Below are 19,693 nucleotides of genomic sequence, written 5' to 3' on the forward strand. Positions count from 1 at the left end.
TATGCAACCCCTCCCCCACATGGATTATATACATCCCCTCACCACCCATTATATGCAGTCCCTCCCCCACATGGATTATATGCAGCCCCCTCCTCCCCCTATACATTATATGCAGCCCCCTCCTCCCCCTATACATTATATGCAGCCCCCTCCTCACCCCATACATTATATGCAGCCCCCTCCTCATCTCCCATTCATTACATACAACCCCCTTCTCAACCCCCATTCAATTTATACATCCCTCTCCTCATCCCCCATTCATTATATACAGCCCCTTCCTCACCCCCATTCATTATATGCAGCCCCCTACTCATCCCCCATTCATTATATAAAGATCCCTACTCATCCCCAATTCATTATATACAGCCCCCTCCTCATCCCCCATTCATTATATACAGCCCCTTCCTCACCCCCATTCATTATATGCAGCCCCCTACTTATCCCCCATTCATTATATAAAGATCCCTACTCATCCCCAATTCATTATATACAGCCCCCTCCTCATCCCCCATTCATTATATGCTGCCCCCTCCTCATCCCCCATTCATTATATACAGTTCCCTCCTCATCCCACTTTCATTATATACAGCCCCTTTCTCACCCCCCATTCATTATATACAGCCCCCTCCTCATCCCCCATTCATTTTTTGCAGCCCCCTCCTCATCCCCCATTCATTATATTTTCCTCCCCTTCCTCACGCCCCACTCATTATATACAGCCCCTTCCTCACCCCTCATTCATTATATAAAGCTCCCTACTCATCCCCCATTCATTATATACAGCCCCCTCCTCATCCCCCATTCACTATATACAGCCCCTACCTCACCCCCCATTCATTATATACAGCCCCCTCCTCAACCCCATTCATTATATACAGCCCCCACCTCATCTCCTGTTCATTATATATAGCCCCCCCCCCTCACCCACCATGGACTAGTAAATATGACCATTCAAAATAAAAGAATAGTACTCACCTCAGTCTTCTGTTCCGGTCCGGAGCTTCTCCTCTGCCGTCTGCCTCCTCCTGCCGACAGTCGCACAGCGCTTCACATGCACGCTTTACAGCATTAGCACCCAGCACGGCCAGGTTGCTGGGGACAGGGACAGGGATGTGGCCAAGAGTGGGCCCTCCCAGCAGCTGTGGGTCCCAGCTCTTGCACGGGTGCTGGCGCCGGCCCTCATTCCGTAATAGCTAATTATACAACTCCCTTGTAGACCAGAATTTGGAAAGCAGAGGCGTAATCTGGATAAAGAAAGGAAATAAAATATCTAAGCTGCCAGACTACATAAACTCTTCTACCTTAATCCCTTGGCCCCTTTCAAGCCTTGATGAATTTCCTTTGCTAGTATGCAGCACGTACTTAACAGTGACATACCTAATTCAACAGGACGGCCTTGGTTTGTAAATAATCTGATACACAGGTTTGCATGATCAGCAGGGATGATACAAAGCCCTCTGCAGTACCTTTCTGCAATTTATACTTCTAATTTATTTAGCAGACACCTTTGATTGCCAAAATGGAAATAACAAGCTGTTTCTTTCTTAGTGGCGACATAAAAGAATGGCCAGGCGCACCATTAGAATCAATGTGATGGAGGCTTAATAACAGTATTTATTGTTCAACTTTATACATGTAAAAATATTTCCTACTTTGGGCAAAACATCTAATCACAGGATGTCCCACTTCTAGGAAATGCAGCTATCATCTGTAAGGTCAGTGTGGCGAAAAGTTATATTTTATCCTGCTCTGGCAACACATGAGAAATGTACCATTAACACAGTGGCCGTCATTTATTCAAAGTAGTGAAAACTGTACTAAGTGCAGTATGCCTGTAAAGTGTGCACAGGGCACCATCAACAGTAAGCGTGTGACACAATTCTGTCGAGTCTCGGTAATAAATTTGGCATACATGATCCGATTCTGCATCGGAACACCCCTTTACATGCAGAAATATGTTGGACACTGATTAAGTACATGTGCAAGCACTTTGCACATTCTTTCCAGTGCAATATCAGACAAAACTGGCGCAAAGGCTTTAATAAATGTGGACCACTATACATTTAAAATAGATGTGTCAACTTTGTGAATCCCTACATGGTGGGTACTCCAAAGTGAGGGACATTCTCTACTCTCTCATCACAGATGCACACATCACACATTTATAACTAGTCCTGTGATAACAGTGTGTGTGTGTGTTAGGGTAAATCCAGACATCAGTTTTTTACATACATTTACCAATTCAAACACTAAGGATGTGTTTTGGCCATAGGTGCTCAATTTTCTATTCTTTTAAAAACTTTTTTCTTCTGAATATAGAAGTAAAACAGACAAAATCCAAATAGCATCTGTGCAGCAGCAATGATTTCTACTGACTGAGGCATAGTCTGTGATGTTGCAAAATTAAGTCAAAAAGCGGAAGGACAGATCTGTTTTTTCAACAGAACCATGGTCCATGAAAAAAAGGGACATCCAAATGAATAAATAAACTGTTAATGAATTAGGTAAAATCAAAAAAGCATATGCAGTAGGAAACTGGCATCTGAATAATTGATAATAGGAGCTAAGAAGCCCATATTTAGCACTTTAAAGGAAATCTACCATCAAAATCAAGCAGGATAAACCAGGGGTGCTTACTCATAGATAGACTTTAAAATTAGGCTAAAATCGACTTTAAAATTAGGATCCAGAAGGCTGTTACCAGAGCCCCTGTGTTTGTTGTTCCACATAGCTCCACAGTCTGCTTCACTGTACAGAAGCCCATCCCCCCTGCTCCTGCACAGTGTAACAGCCTGTGAAGCTACTGTACGGAGGGGCTCTGGTAACAACCCCAGAGCGCCTTCTGGCTTATGAGCAACATTTAGAAAATCGATTTTAGAAGGAAGAAGAGCATGGATAACAGATACAGGCACCGTGACTGTGTTTAGCTTCTTATTATGAGTTTTTGTCCCTGGTTCAGGTTCACACAGGTTCACTGAGGTGCCAATGCCTATTAGCTCTGCCCCCGCCGGATGCTGACTCTACCTCCATGTCGGCCATGTCGGGACAGAGAGGGCACAGATAGAGTTGAGTAATAGGATGGTGCATAGAGGTATTAGCATCCCGGCATTACAGCACAGAGGAAGATAAGAAGAGAAGAGCTGCTAGGGAAAGGGGACGAGGTGAGTATGTGGTGTTCATTTGTTTTAAATTAATTTAAAACAAGGAAAAGAGCATATGTGGGTGGGCCACAATATAGAGAGGAGGTATAAAAGGAGTCCCACAATATGGGAGTGTATGAGAGGGGGCATACAATATAGAGGCATATGAGTGGAGCCTACAATATAGAGGGATGTGAGAGGGGGGCCACATTATGGAGGGATATGAGGGGCCCACATTAGGGGGAGAATATCAGTGGGGGCCCACATTATGGGGGTATGAGAGGGGGCCCACATTATGGGATGTGAGGGGCTTACATTATGGGGGGTATGAGAGGGCCCCACATTATGGGGGATATGACAGGGGACCCGCATTATGGGAAGGATATGAGAGGGCGCCAAAATATGGGGTGTATGAGAGGGGGCCCACAATTTGGGGGGTATGAGAGGGGGCTACAATATAAAGAAGAGATGAGAGGGGACACACAATGTGGAGGAGATGAGAAACCACATTATGAGGAAGAGGTAAGGGGCCAGCAATATGAGGAAGAGATGAGAGGGTCTACAATATGAAGCAAAGATAGGAGGCCACAATATGAGTGGAGGTGAGAGGTCACAATATGATGGGGAGGTGAGAGGTCACAATATGAGGAGTAGATGAGAGGATGTACAAAATGAGGAGGATATAAGGGCCACAGTATGAGGAGGAAATGAGAGGACACAATATGAAGGGGAGAGGAGAGGCCACACTATGAGGGGGAGATAAGAGGAGGCCATAATATGAGGGGGAGGTGAGAGTTCACAATATTGAGGGGTAGATGAGTGGCCACAATATTAGTGGGAGATAAGAGGAGTTCACAATATGAGGGGGTGTGAGGGGCCACATTATGAGGGGGTGATGAGAGGGGCCACAATATGAGGGGGAGATGAGAGGAGGCCACAATACAAGTAGAATTTCCATGTAGCAGTAGGTGGGCCCCAAGAATCAATTTCACTGGTGGGCCTTAGGCCCCCCACTCCGACCCTTCCCTGGATTATCATGTGTGATTTGATGGTAGATTTCCTTTAAATTTTGGGCTGCAAAAAGGCTTATAAATGGATTATTATGCTTCCGTAGAAGGTCCACCAAAATTGAGAATCATAGTTGTACATGCTGAAAGGACACTTTGTTGACATTTATCTTCTATTTTATGAAAGTGTACATAACATGTGTTGCCCATAATTTTTTATGTGTATTGAGTATTTCCTGGTTATTCCAAGTCAGTAAAGAAGATATTAAGTACAGTGACAAAAATTAATGTCAATTATATTTTTTTTTGATAATGTTATACTGGTGTTTTCATGAATTAGCCAGGCAATGATGACAATGAGTAGAAGCCAATACAGATTAGTAAACTGATAAGATGTCCCTGCAGACCACCTACAGCGGGAAATAAAGACATTATAAGGGAAATCACTAGACTTTAGATACAAAGAACACCTTGTATTTACCAGTGATCTGCTACCTTTACGATCCCTAATATTCTTTACAATAACCATAGATTGTAAAATGACAAAGGCCAGTGTTTAACTTTTGTAACACAATATCTGCAGTATAAGACTGCTGCTACTGTGTCTTGGACCTCTTACCTCCACTTACTCAAAATTACATGTCCATTACTTGCATAATAGCAGTGTCCAGTGACAGGAGAATGGGTTTTAATCATTCATTTATTAAGTTTTAAGATGTGGAATCTTATGTCTGTGTCTATGAGCAGGCCACACACAAAGCTCCAGCGAGGCATGGATGTGTGCAGGAGTTACAAGTCAGGGGCTGGAAATCAAATTCCTTCATGACTTCCAATTATTATTCATTGGTCTCTAATACATAAAACATGTATAAAGTTAACCTAGACATTTTTCATAAACTGCCCTTTCACATTTCCATTTTATTTTAAAATCTGTACAAATAATTTTACTAAACAGTACGCCCATGTGAATGTTCAAGGACTATGTAGCGTGCCGCCCCTTTTCATAAATGCCCACTCTGCCACCGACCATGCCCCCTCCGCACTCACGTGCTATGGAAATGGTCTGAATGAGAAAATACTGTTGATTTGTAAGTAATTGCGATTATTTCAGAGTTTCTATGCCAGTTTTCTACTGTAGAAGCACAGATAAATGTCCCCACTGAAGGTATGGAGGGGTACAATAAGCATTTTTTTCCCAGCAGTTATTACACATTATTAATGTATAATGTAATGTATTAATGCTGGCCTGTGAAAATGAAGATTTTATGTTCTTTTACAAAAGGACATCGAACCTGATGCAAAAGTACTGGTAAAAAGAGAGAGTAAATTATTCCCAGTCAAATCTAATGTCCTGATTCCACATAAATCAACCACTGAACCTGGGGAACAATGACCACAATATATCAGAGCGCTTCACCAACAGGCAGGCTGCGTTTGCGGGGAAGTTGGAAACTGGGCACAGTGTTTTGGGGCGTGGGTTCGAGTCACAGGAGCAGTGAGGAGGTGGGCAGAGCTTGACTGGATTGGATACGCAGAGTAACAGGACTAGAGATGACACTGTTCTCTAAGGTACCCTTTAAGTGTTCTCTAAGGTTCCCTTTAAGGTTCCCTTTAAGAACCAAGGCTAGAGCACCTACCTATCATAGGCAGAATTCCTAAAAAGTGCAGCAATAATATAAAATATTTTACTTTTAATAAGTATAGCTTAAAATGAAAATCAACATATGGGTAACAAACCATATAAATCATATAAGGGTTAAAAATAAATGGTGTAATCATACCCGCAAGGGTGGTGGCAGCAAGACAGGGAAGTATATAGATTATCCCTAGAAGGCCAGCATTTTCAGTAAACTTGGACCTGTCATTCCCCAAAAATTGACTTACAGCACAAAACTCACTCTCAGAGCTATGCTCACCCTGGTACACCCTTAGAAATATCCTAGTGCTTTTCAGGAGCGATACTCAATCTGCTACTTTCATGATGGTGAAAGCAAACAATTTGCCTGGGTTTGCTGTTTAGTATTGTGGGGGACAGTTGTCACTCCAAACAAATGTGGAGCCCCATACAATGGCGAGATGGGCCTGCAAAGCAGCAGACTGTGCAACACAAACAAATCTGTCAAGTCGCAGTAATAAAATGTGGTGTAAGGTCCAACACTGCACCGGAACACCCATTTAGGCGAATAATTTTGTGGCGCAGTGGACACAGTGTAGCTGCAACACAATACTGGCGCAGACACTTTATCAATATACGTACAAGCAGTTTTTTTCAGTGCAAAGTCAAAAAACTGGCACAGACACTACAATAAATGTGGGCCATTGTCTCAGAATCTGAAAATCATATCTGGTTCCTTCCATAATCAGGTAATGTATGATACTGAAAAAAGAAAATAAATTTTCAGCTCACCCAATAGCCACATATGAGGTGCTGGTGCTGGTGCACGGAGTCAGGAACAATTGGAGCAGCGGGGAGCGGTGAATCCAGCAACCAGGCAGGTGTAAGTCCAAGTAGTGGTGGGATAAAACTTCACGTTTATTTCATCATGGTTAAAAGATTAAAACAGGTACCAAAACATAACCATGATGAAATAAACGTGAAGTTTTATCCCACCACTACTTGGACTTACACCTGCCTAGTTGCTGGATTCACCGCTCCCCTCTGCTCCTAATGTATGATACTGCAGCTCAGGTGTGGCGCTGTTTGTGGAAGAAAGTAGCCATGTGAAATGCCTACATTTTTTTTCCATGGGACTGTATGTTGGAGGTGAGAGGTTTTTTTCATGCAGGGTACTGAATGATGATGTACATAAAGGCAATCAGCACATGTCATACAGATAAAGGTGGGGATATATCACGCTGCAGTATTTGGTACACCCGTAAAGTATGTGACACATCCAGTATGGCCAGTGTTTTGAAGAGATGTCAATGGAGCTGAGGTAATGTGCAGGGATGGCTGTTACATACACAGCTATACTAAGTGAGAAAACATGTAGATTATAGGACCTGATCGTGGGGGGTCTCAGTGAGAACGGTGGTCTGATGGGGTCCAAAGTACCTCTCATCACTCCCCAAGATGAGCGGTGCAGACAGCCGCGCATGTCCATACTGAGACCCCCACCGATCAGACCCCCACCGATCATCCTGCCTAACTTTATGGGCAAACCCCTTTAAGAAAAGCAGGCTGCTAAAAGGAACTTTGGGAAACAAATGTCTCTTTTACTCTGTGAAGCAGTATGCATTAACACTTGCCTTTTGTTATCAGTGTGCGCCTCCCTTTATCCTCCAGCAGTGAACCCATAGCGTTTGTTTACCTCGGGGGGCCAGCATGTGATTCTGGTAGCTTAATAGGGAAATAAGAAGGATGCCATGTGTTTGGAAATGATCTCCATTAGATTAGAGAACTATTTGGTGCTGTACTACTTGGCATGAACTACATGCGCTCAGATTTCTGCATGAAAAGAGAAATGCCCTACTCTATGAGGTCATGTATTTTATGAGAAGGAAAAATACAAGCATATTATTTTCCCTATGGGTAAAGTTCATTTTTATTGACAAAAAGCCAGAAATATTCCAGCTGTATAGTGTTTGCAAATGTTACCTTAGGATGCAATCCAGTTTCATTCTGAAGTTTCCACAGACAACTGTTCACACTTGTTTTTGATTGATTTACACTTACTGTAGCTATTACATTTTTCTCTAAGAAGGCATCGGAGATTTAAGGTGCCGATATTACATTACAATCCATTGATTAACGGGCTAATTCATAATGGGGCACAATGAGAATCTTCTAAGGCCATATATTAACTAGTAGCTGTAGTTCTCCAGACTACTCCCTCAGTATCATCAGTATCTTGAATTTATTTATCCCACGATGTGGGAGATTTATTAATATACCTACCTGTTCCAGGTTTCTGGTCTCATTCACTTCCAAAAACTAAAATGCCTGGCACCACATTTATCAAGGCTTTTACCCTTTTACCTAATATGAAAAAAGGGGCTTGGCCCCTGAAAAGGATATGTGGCCTTATGGCAAAAATCCTATACGTCAAAAAATTAAGTAGGTGCAACAAATAAATGGTGCAAACTGCAAAGTGTAACTCGACAGTCATAAACTCCTGACTTATCATCCAGCATCAGACACAGTAATAAATCTGCTGTAGCAGAAAACTGAATGGTTCCACTTTGCACTGGTATAATGTGGGGCACATTGATAAATATCCCTCATTGAATGTACCATAATCACTCCTAGTCCAAGAGAATAAGAAATCCAGAGGAGCCCCAAGCAAGAGTTGGGCCCTTGCAGGGGTGCTCAGTGGGTCTTACCTAGGCATAGCACATCGCTGGGTGCAGGAGGAAGGTGTGTGCCATAAATTTGTCCTTTAGAAAGCTCACACACGCTGCAGTGGGCAGTACATGTATTGTCCATTGAAACGTATTAAAACATCAGTGTTCAAGAGGCCTTAACCGGATAATACTGCAGTGCAGCTGCTACAGTATGGTACAAACCAGCCTTGGAATACAATTCTCATATGAGTGCCTTGACCTTGTCAGATTTGCTGGGAGTAAAACCAGTCTTGTATAAAGTTGTTTGCTCAGCATTTTTTGGCATATATAAAAAGGACTTGCCATCCATAATGTGCAATACATTTCTGAAACTAGGCAGTTTCAGAGATCCATGATGATGTCATGTGATCCTGGAATGAAGTTCATTGAGTACATACACTCACCGGCCACTTTATTAGGTAAACCTGTCCAACTGCTCGTTAACACTTAATTTCTAATCAGCCAATCACATGGTACATTTAAGCATGTAGACATGGTCAAGACAATCTCCTGCAGTTCAAACCGAGCATCAGTATGGGGAAGAAAGGTGATTTGAGTGCCTTTGAACGTGGCATGGTTGTTGGTGCCAGAAGGGCTGGTCTGAGTATTTCAGAAACTGCTAATCTACTGGGATTTTCACGCACAACCATCTCTAGGGTTTACAGAGAATGGTCCGAAAAAGAAAAAACATCCAGTGAGCGGCAGTTCTGTGTGCGGAAATGCCTTGTTGATGCCAGTGGTCAGAGGAGAATGGGCAGACTGGTTCGAGCTGATAGAAAGGCAACAGTGACTCAAATCGCCACCCGTTACAACCAAGGTAGGCAGAAGAGCATCTCTGAATGCACAGTATGTCAAACTTTGAGGCAGATGGGCTACAGCAGCAGAAGACCACACCGGGTGCCACTCCTTTCAGCTAAGAACAGGAAACTGAGGCTACAATTTGCACAAGCTCATCGAATTTGGACAGTAGAAGATTGGAAAAACATTGCCTGGTCTGATGAGTCTCGATTTCTGCTGCGACATTCGGATGGTAGGGGCAGAATTTGGCGTCAACAACATGAAAGCATGGATCCATCCTGCCTTGTATCAACGGTTCAGGCTGGTGGTGTTGGTGTCATGGTGTGGGGAATATTTTCTTGGCACTCTTTGGGCCCCTTGGTACCAATTGAGCATCGTTGCAACGCCACAGTCTACCTGAGTATTGTTGCTGACCATGTCCATCCCTGTATGACCACAATGTACCCTACATCTGATGGCTACTTTCAGCAGGATAATGCGCCATGTCATAAAGCTGGAATCATCTCAGACTGGTTTCTTGAACATGACAGTGAGTTCACTGTACTCAAATGGCCTCCACAGTCACCAGATCTCAATCCAATAGAGCATCTTTGGGATGTGGTGGAACGGGAGATTCGCATCATGGATGTGCAGCCGACAAATCTGCGGCAACTGTGTGATGCCATCTTGTCAATATGGACCAAATCTCTGAGGAATGCTTGTTGAATCTATGCCACAAAGAATTGAGGCAGTTCTGAAGGCAAAAGGGGGTCCAACCCGTTACTAGCATGGTGTACCTTATAAAGTGGCCGGTGAGTGTATATACTGTATCTTCTTAAAATAATCGGTGTGTGGCTAAGTTATAGGTCAGATCTCGTGGAATGAACTGGGCTTTGTATTCATGCCCTACCCAAATCTTTAAGCTGTGTTTGATGTTTGGCTAGTAATTAATACAAAGTTCAACTCACACTTGGGGATGGGGTTGTTGACATGGCCATACACTGGGTCATAACTCTTCAATTCAGATTCATACTCATTTGCATATCAGAAAAAACGCTGTAAGTACAGTACAGTACCTCTGTGGCAGATGATATTAATTGATATGGGGAGGATTTTAACCCTTTACCAGCCAATATAACTGGTGTGAGGGGTAAAATTCTGATGACAGGTCTTCTTTAAGAGCAACAGTATAGTACAGTAATTCTGGAGATCACATGACAACATAATATAACTCTTTTTGATTAATACAGTATATTATATGTGTCCCAAATGCAATGTCCACTTATGCCTAAAATGCCTAAAGGGAAATAGAACAACACCTTAAAGGGGTATTCTCATCTGGGCATTCACATTCAGTTTCATTAATCTGCCATATATAAACATTTCTTCAATTGGATGTTATTAAAATTTCTCATAAATGTAGTCATATGGTCCCTTAGAAACGAGACGGCTTCCTCGGTTACGACCACCTCACACTCTGGCCGCAATGGCCAGACATACATGATTGAGTCCTGCCTGACCACCTGGCTTCAGCATTCAGTACCACAGGATAGTTGCTTGAAGAAATGTTTATATATGGCAGATTAATGAAACTGAATGTGAATGCCCATTTAATGGTCTATCCTAAGGATAACTTGTTGGCAAAAACAACTCTAATTTAGCTTTAAAAAATAAATAGTAAAAATTCTGTATATGTATGATAAGCCACTTAGAATGATGTGAAAAAAACAAACTGTGCAGAAGTGATTAAGCTAATCTATGAAATTTACTCCCTATATACCACTGGTAAAGTCTTGCAAAATTATTAGTTCTAAAAGAGTCATCCTGGATTTCAGTGAAATACATTTTACCATAGTCTGTTTTTGTCATTATACTTACTATTTTTATATTATTTGGATTTAAAGTTAGTTTTTGTCTACTTCCGGCTGTACAGCAATAGGTAACATTAAAAAACAACGTTGAAGTCACTTAATAGGTAATACGAGCAATATAATTTGTGATTGTGTTCATAGACCATCTTGGGTAAATACTAAGGTAGCAAAAAGGAAGAAAAACAAATAGTCCACAGCACCAACCTCAGTATTACCTCAACATCCAAAACAACACATAATAGAAAATAAAATCGTAGAGTATTTAATATCTAATATCCATTAACCCTAATAAAAGTATATCAAAAAAAGAATATCTTATTCAAAGATCATAAAATACAACAATTGGGCCAGTGCATGATGATGATTGATCTCCGATGTATATGAGATAAACGAGACTCCTTGTTGGTGGCGAAATATCTTGTATTCGCTGTAAATATATACAATGGGGCACATTTACCAAGAACAGTGCAAACTGCACTATGTGCTGTTTGCCTGTGTAGTGTGCAGGGTGCGCCAGATTCAGGATTTGTGGCACAGGTTCTTCATGAATCTGGCGCTCTCTTCACTGCCCTGACCTTTTTTTTGTGTGTGGGGGGGGGGTTACGTTTAACATAGGGCGTACAACACATTTTGGACTTTCCATGTTAAAACTGGCACATGGTCCGACTGAGCCCTGGAACGTGACCTTCACGCCCTGTGTTCGCAAGCGACACATATGTGGCGCGGACCCTTCTCAAATACCTCTGCAGTTTCCACTCAAAAGAACGTGCAAAGTCAGACAGAAAACTGGCGCACAGAGCTTAGTAAATGAGCTCCAATGTCTTTACTCCAACTTCTATAGTATTCTCCTGTCTCTATAATTCTTTGTGCTGTATTCAACATATAGCATTACTCTCTATGTGTAAGTTTTACTCACAATCTATTGGTTAACACACACGTCCGCCTTCCATCTTCATGCTTGGTGTTCTCATCGTATAATTGGAAATATTGTAGATATTCTTAGATGAGCAATACGTTCTCCCTTTTTTTCAATATCTAGTTTGGGAGTGAACAAATGCCTTTTTTATACCATTGGTGAGAAAACGGAAATCATGGATTTTGAGGTGTCCAGAAAGCCTTTACTGATGTAGATTGTTTCATTTAAAGGAGTAATCCCATTTCAGTACATTAATGTTATTGTTTGTAAAGTGAAAAGTTACACAATTTCCTAATTTACTTTCTGAATGAATTCTTCACTGTTTTCTGGATCTCTGCTTTTTGTCATTCTATAAAAATTCTATGTTTACTTCCTGTGGACAAAAATCTGACCATGGTCACACAGGTGCACGGCTCCTTATAACCTACAGCTCTGATTCCTCTCTATGATACTACCGAGCTTTCAGATTTCTGTCCACTGGACATAGAGTGACAGGAATTGATACAGAAAGTATATTAGAAAAATGGATAATTTTTCATCATGCAAAAATAACAGTAATTTGCTGATAAGTAATTTTTTTGGAGAATACCCCTTTAATGCATATCATGGTATCCATCTAAAACTTAATATTGATGGCAATAAATTTATGAAAGTTTGATGTCTTCATTATTCCAAGATATAGATATGTTTCAGTATTAGTCCTAATTAACGAGACAACCAGACTAAGGGAATTTCTTATATGTAATAGCATTCTAGTTATGTAGTAACATCACGGCTCTCGACACCTGAAGGAAGACGGGTACAATGAAGGAGGCGGGAATATTTAAAGATCGGAAGCCATCGACATTCCGAAGATAACGTAGGGGTAGCATGGGAGGGCTATTTACATATGTAAGATAATCGTTTTCTTAGCTAAACTAAAGATCGCCGTGCCTAACTAAAGTATGTGCCGGCATCAGAATTAAATAGCTTACCGGGTGGTCTGCTCGCATTTCATCATGCGAGCAATGATAGGTTTCCTTTAACTCTTTCTTGGTGGGGATAAGAAAATCATTAATACTGGTTTATAAAATAATATGTTATCTTTATTCCATGGGTCACCACGATAATGGAAATATCCTATTTATATAGCTTTTTATGGTTGACTTGTTTTGCAGAATAAAGAACTCATTTGGTGAGAAATTCGCTTGTTTGCATTGCCATGTTCTAATAAAACTTTTATTTGTTTGTTTAGAGATGTTTTAGAGCTTGATCTTTGCTGGATGAATTTTCCTTTTTATTGGTATCATGTCAGAGTAAATGTTACTTTTTGATCGCTTTTTTATTGTGTTTTGTGAGGTTGGATGTGAAAATATTGTAATTTTTGCAAGTTTTTTTCCCCTTACAGGCTCACTAACAATGTATACATTCAACACATGAAATAAGGCAAGATTTTTAATTGGGTCTTTTACCATCCATATTTTGTAATATCTGATTTTGATTAGTAATCAACTTTATGTTCTGTGTAATTATAACATACAGTATCAAGCACTGTGTATTTATTAATTTGTTATCAAGTATGTCAATGCCTTGCCAGCTTGGTGGGAGGACACATTTTTGGCAGAATATGGCAGAAAAGAGCATACTGTAAACTAAATGTTTTAAGTATTAAATCACTCTCATGTGTTTCTTTAATTTCTATTAATATAAACTGTTAACAGTGTATCAGTACAGTTCTGAACATCTCATGAGCCGCAAGATGTAAAATTTGCATGGTATCATAAAGATATATTCTAAATAATTTGGTGCATTTGATTTAATATTGAATTGGATTATTTTTTTTACTTCACACAACTAAACACAAGCTACTTTTGCTTGGGTATTGTCTTTCTCCTTTTCTAAACCTGGGCTCCTATGATGTAAATATCTTAGGTATATTGTCTGCTTTGCCCTTACATCACCTGAAAACCTCACCACCTGCATGGAGTGGGGTCACAAACTACCCACTCTTTTGAGTATGGTGAAACCAGCAGTGCTGGAGCTTGTTGGATGGAAGTCTACAGGTGTTTCCAGGGTCGGCTCTAGGTTTCAGTCTGCCCCTGGGCAACAAAGCCTCAGTAGGTCCCTTTGCAATGAACTCCTGTACCGGCATTAAAAGTTAAGAAACTAAAATATTTGCTAGCTTATCATACCAAACAGGCAGTCATGGTTATTTTTTATAAAGCTCTGCTCACCCCCTATGGATTCATTAGATACAGGCCCACTCATCCCATGGATTTCTTATGTACAGCCTTATGTGAGCCCCCAGCAGCTCTGGGCCCGGGACTTGTCCGGGTATGCCCAGTGTTGGAGCTGGCCTTGGCTGTTGCACAACAAAATCTCTCAGCATACCCTGAATATTGAAGATTGTTAAGGAATATGGAGTTGTAATTTTGCAATTACAAGAAGAGAGCCACCAATTGAAAACCTCTGCTGTAGCAGCTGAGGGAGTCACACTATGAAGGACTTAGGCAGAAAGAAAACCACCACCCTAACTAAGCTTTTTGCACTTTTAAGCCCAAGGTCATTAACCTCTTGGGTAATTTTAAAATTTGAGGTAGCATCCATAAATTTAATTTAGCATCCAAAGCTTTAAAATATACCTAAATTTCTTGCCTTCTATTTCAGATAAATGTCCTAAAACATGCATTTGGTCAAAAGTATTAATTTACTTTTTTGCTAGTATATTTCCAAACCAATTTGGAAGTATCTTATAAACTATTGGACTGCTTGAGCTAATTTCTTCAGTATTTTCATTTTGCCCCGTGGGACTGAGCTAATACCAAGGCTGTTTTTCTAAACTTAAAATTGGCCGCCAATTATCCACATCCTCATCAATGTACACACAGAAATTAGTGTGGCCCAACTGAACGTTATTCATCCTCCAATGAATGGCGTTAGTTGAAGCACAATCTTCAAAATCATTAATAAAATTCTCTTTTAAGTTTGTGTTTATATTGAATTAAAACTCGCTTTTCAAAGGTATCATTAAAAATAAAGATAGTGTTTGGGCTGAAATTCAACAGCCAACCTGTCTATATGATTTATATATGAAAATTCCCTTCCTGACTCCAGCTTATTGCCTTATAGCTGGTTCCATTTATGTTCTATATAAAGATTATTTTAACTTTAATTATGAAATTAAGTATCACTGTAGAACTTTTTAGAATATTTGTTATATCTAACAACTAGTTCTGGATATTGAAAATGAAAGGGCCTGCCTGTTAATCAATGGCTAATGTGGACCATGGTTGGAGAAGCAAAATAATAGATCGCACTAGCAGTAGTTCTATGTTTACACCAGTATAGTGAACTGACGGGAATAGTCCTGTGCAACTTTTGAGCAATGAAAAGTCACAAAAACCCTTTAAGTGACTTTTTAAAGAAGCTCAGCAAAACCAATGATAAATCTCCCCCATTGTCTTGTTGGAAGGTGAACCTTCGGACCAGTCTGAGGTCCAGACCACTTTGGTTGAGGTTTTCATTCAGGACATCTGTACTTGGCCTGTTCATCTTTCCGTCAATTGAAACAAGTCCTCCTGTCCCTGCAGCTCAAAAGCACCACATAGCATGATGCTGCCACCACCATGTTTAACTGTTGGGATTGTATTTGGCATAGATGAGCACTGCCTGGTTTTCTCCACACATATAGCTTAGACCAGATAACCTTATTTCTCATAGTCTGTGAGTCCTTTAATATTTTTTAGTGGCAAACTGTTTGCAGGCTTTCATATGTCTTGCACTGAGGAGAGGCTTCCATCAGCACACAATAAACTCCCGACTGGTGGAAGGCTGCAATGATAGTTGACTTTGTGAACTTTCTCCCATCTCCCTCCTGCATCTACCGCATGTCTGGAGCTCAGTCACAGTGATCTTGGGGTTCTTCTTTACCTCTCTCACCAAAGATCTTCTCCCTCGATTGGCTGAATGGCCAGGTCAAGGATGAATTGTGGTTGTCCCAAACTTATTCCATTTAAGGCCACCATGCTCTTAGGAATCTTAAGTGCTGCAGAAATTTCTTTGTAGTGTTGGCCAAATCTGTGCCTTGCCACTATTCTGTCTCTGAGCTCTTTGGGCAGTTCCTTAGTCCTCCTGATTCTCATGTGCTCTGACATGTACTGTGACTTGTGAAGTCTTATATAGACAGGTGTGGGGCTTTCTAATAAATAAGTTTGATTACAAACTTACAGAGCTGGACTCCAATAAAGGAGTAGAACCATCTTAAGGAGGATCACAAGGAAATGGACAGCATGTGAGTTAAATATGAGTGTTACAACAAAGGGTCTGAATAATTAGGATCATGTGATATTTCAGTTTTTCATGTTAAAAAAAATTGTCAAGAGGTGGTGCAGAGTGTATATTAATGAGCAAAAATATTTTTTTTGATCTTACCAATTGGCTGCAGTGAAACAAAGAGTGAACAATGTAAATGGGTCTGAATACTTTCTGTACTCACTATGAGTATAACTTAACTTTATTTGTGTTTAGAACAAAGTGATTTCCTCATTCCAAGCTGTTTTAGGACTAATATATCTTAAATCTTTATAAGAGACTGAGCTATTTCAGTTAGATACTTCATTTGTCTTTGTGAGTGTTTGTGAAATCTGTTATTACTGGCAAGTCCAGCCTGTAAGTATGTTACCACCATCCTACACATTTACAGGATTTACTTGATGAGGAAAAAGTACAAGGTTGTGAGAAGTATTTGAACCACTGTTCACATGAAAAGTTTAGTCTGTTCCCAAGCATGGTATTGTCACTTACTAATACAGTATGACAAACATGTCATTTTCCATCTCCTTGCTGTAGATATCATTTACTTTTCTAATAAACATTTGCTGCCTTTTCACCTCCAGTAAGTTTTTTAAATTTCTATCAACAAAACAATCTCAGAATCATCAAATCACGTAACTCAGTGATGAGAATTTGTCTGACTCACATGGTCATTTGTTGTTGAAATAGCACTGATCCAACCATATATTTATGGGGAAGAAAATGTTTATTTTCCTATTAAATTGATAAAGCTTGCATATAAATATCTTTTATTTCATATTATGTACTTTAATTTATAACATTCCTCCAGCATTACTATATTTAAAGCGAACCTATAATCAGGAAGGTAATTTTTACATGATGATGGGTTCCAATAGCCTCTGGTATGTTGATTTAAAGAATAGCTTTGTTTTGCTTCTGCTTCTTTTTAATTGTTTCTTTCACATTACCTGGCACCCTGCTAGAAGTGTGTGGTGGGACAGTTCAAATGAGAATTGCTTGCGGTGGCAAGCTGAGCAGGGGAAGGGAGCGGGGGTGAGGCTAAAGGAGTGCTATGAGTGAGGAGGAGGGAGGGGAGAAGATATTGTGGAGAAATCAACTCTTGCTGTTTGAACTGGTTCCCCACTGGGACTCACCACACACTGCTGACAGGGAGCCAGGTAATGTTAAAGAAATAAGCAGTGGAATTATTCAGATGCATGAAAAAGGCACTTTTTAAATCAACATGCCATAGTCTTTTGGAACTTGTCATCATGTAAAAATGACCTTTCTGAAGTCAGGTTCCCTTTAACTACAGTATTTCCTTCTTTCTTTGACTGGGCTATGTGATCTCATTGTTACAGTCTGGTAATTACTTGACTTTATATTCTCTAAAAAAGTCACAATCTTACATCCTGTATAATGATTAGATTCCTTGTGTTCTACAGTTAAAAAAGATGAATTTGAAGCTTTTCTCCCTTATAGTCACTGATATTCTTTAGGGATAATGCTGAGGCATTATGAGATTTATAGTATAGCACAGAAAAAGAGCCATTCAAAAAAATTAAAAATAATTAGTTCCAGTTAAAAAAGAGACTGAACTGCGAAGTATACATAGAAGTACAGCATACAAAGCACACATTTAGAATGTGAAAGACATTCAGTAAGGTGAAAGTTGCAGTGATAGGGAAATAGAACTGAAGTTCTGACTTGATAAACTTCTGTTTGTTCATGCGTAATGCAAAAATCCTGACAAGTAATAAAAACTGTATATCATATTCCCCATAGGTTTTCTGCAGGCTATCAGCAGACACAAGCTGCTATGACAGGGCACTGTGCCTACTTCCTAAGTGGCATAATACTTGCTGATGTAAATGATGGCAAGGAATTTCATACATCTGTATAATAAATATATCTGAATCTCAATTACTTGATTTTAAAATGGGAAAAAGAGTATCATGTTTTCACTAACTGCATTTTTATTGCTCCAATTTTCTGTCACTTCTATCCGAAGAATAATCTCTTGAAAAATTCCTCATAGGGCTACATTGTTCAGAGTTTCATTTGCATGGTTAAGTCATGTGATACCTTTAGGATCAGATGACATCTATTTTCAAATATGTGATCTCACCAGTTAATGCGTTCATCAGACTCATACTTGTCAGATATATACTTTAGGTACATAATATTTATATGTGTTTTTCTCTGCAGAGGACTCTTCATTACCATTCATGACCGTGGTCATATATCCACAGTAATGAAATCATGGCCTGAGAATGTGATTAAGGTAATGTATTCTTTATTTAACTGCGAGTGGTCAGAGATTCTTACCACATGAGATAGGTCATGTAGGGACATTGTAGTAATAGTAAGTCTTTATCCCACATTATATGCTTGGTTTTATCTATATAGTGGTGCACAGTGGCATTTAGTTACTATGCATACACTGAAGGGCAGTGTGTAAATATGCTTATCATTATACCAGAGCTTGAGTTTTAACAGCAATAGCTAAAATTTAAATTTCCTTTCAATTATCTCCTTTTATTGGATATTTAAAACAGCAAGTATTTCGACATCTACATAGGGGAGACTACACCCTCCACCAAGCCCGATTATTTTTTAGAGTGCCGCCCATCATGTGCTATTATATAAATAAGTTATTGCTGAATAATAATGATGAAACTGTTATTTCTGCTGTATGGCACACTTGTCTTAAAAAAAGAAAGCCCTTAACCATTTTCCTCAATAGACTTAGGAAAACATTACACCTTTTAGAACACCAAAGGAAGTTTAAGTTCTTGAAAGGGGTATTCCAGGTTTAATCATGATTCATATTCAAATGGGTCATTAACATATAAGCTAATTTGTAATTAGTTGCTGTTTAAAATGTTGCTCCCATTAGCAGAAAAATGTTGTGGACATAAAATGTAATGAAGAAATAAAATTCTACTGACCCTTTAATCAGTCCATTGATTTTGTCCTGTTGGTTGAGAAACAGGACAGAAGATGTCCACATCACATGTCCTGCACCAGCATGGGCAGGTTACGTGATCATTACTATGTTTGACTGCAGTCGATTGCTTGCAGTGCATCCTGTATGGACAGTTAGACATCATCTTAGTGGGGCAATTTGCAATGATGACATTCACTTACACATGTTAGATCATCACTGGGAGCAGTTCATATGAGGGAGAAGCTGTTGCTGAGAACTGAGGGATCATGGGAGTTGTAGTATCCTGTGGAGCCCATACATGCAGTTTGCCTGTGGAGTGTGTACGGTCCCACTATGCACTAACACGCCTCTTAACCCCTTAACGACTTGGCCTTTTTTAGTTTTTTCACTTCCATTTTTCACTCCCCACTTCAAAAATCTATAACTTTTTTATTTTT

At 40.0% G+C, this 19,693-nt stretch overlaps 1 protein-coding gene across 1 annotated transcript in view; it reads left to right on the forward strand.

Annotated features, from left to right (window-relative positions):
* Positions 1 to 19,693, forward strand: part of ME1 (malic enzyme 1) — a 216,632-nt gene that overhangs the window by 69,918 nt on the left and 127,021 nt on the right. The window contains exon 4 of the mRNA XM_072142033.1: positions 18,515 to 18,590. Coding sequence (XP_071998134.1) covers positions 18,515 to 18,590 — 76 coding nt within the window. The remainder of the gene's footprint in view (positions 1 to 18,514; positions 18,591 to 19,693) is intronic.

Source organism: Engystomops pustulosus, chromosome 3, assembly GCF_040894005.1.
Source record: "Engystomops pustulosus chromosome 3, aEngPut4.maternal, whole genome shotgun sequence".
Lineage (NCBI taxonomy): Eukaryota > Metazoa > Chordata > Amphibia > Anura > Leptodactylidae > Engystomops > Engystomops pustulosus.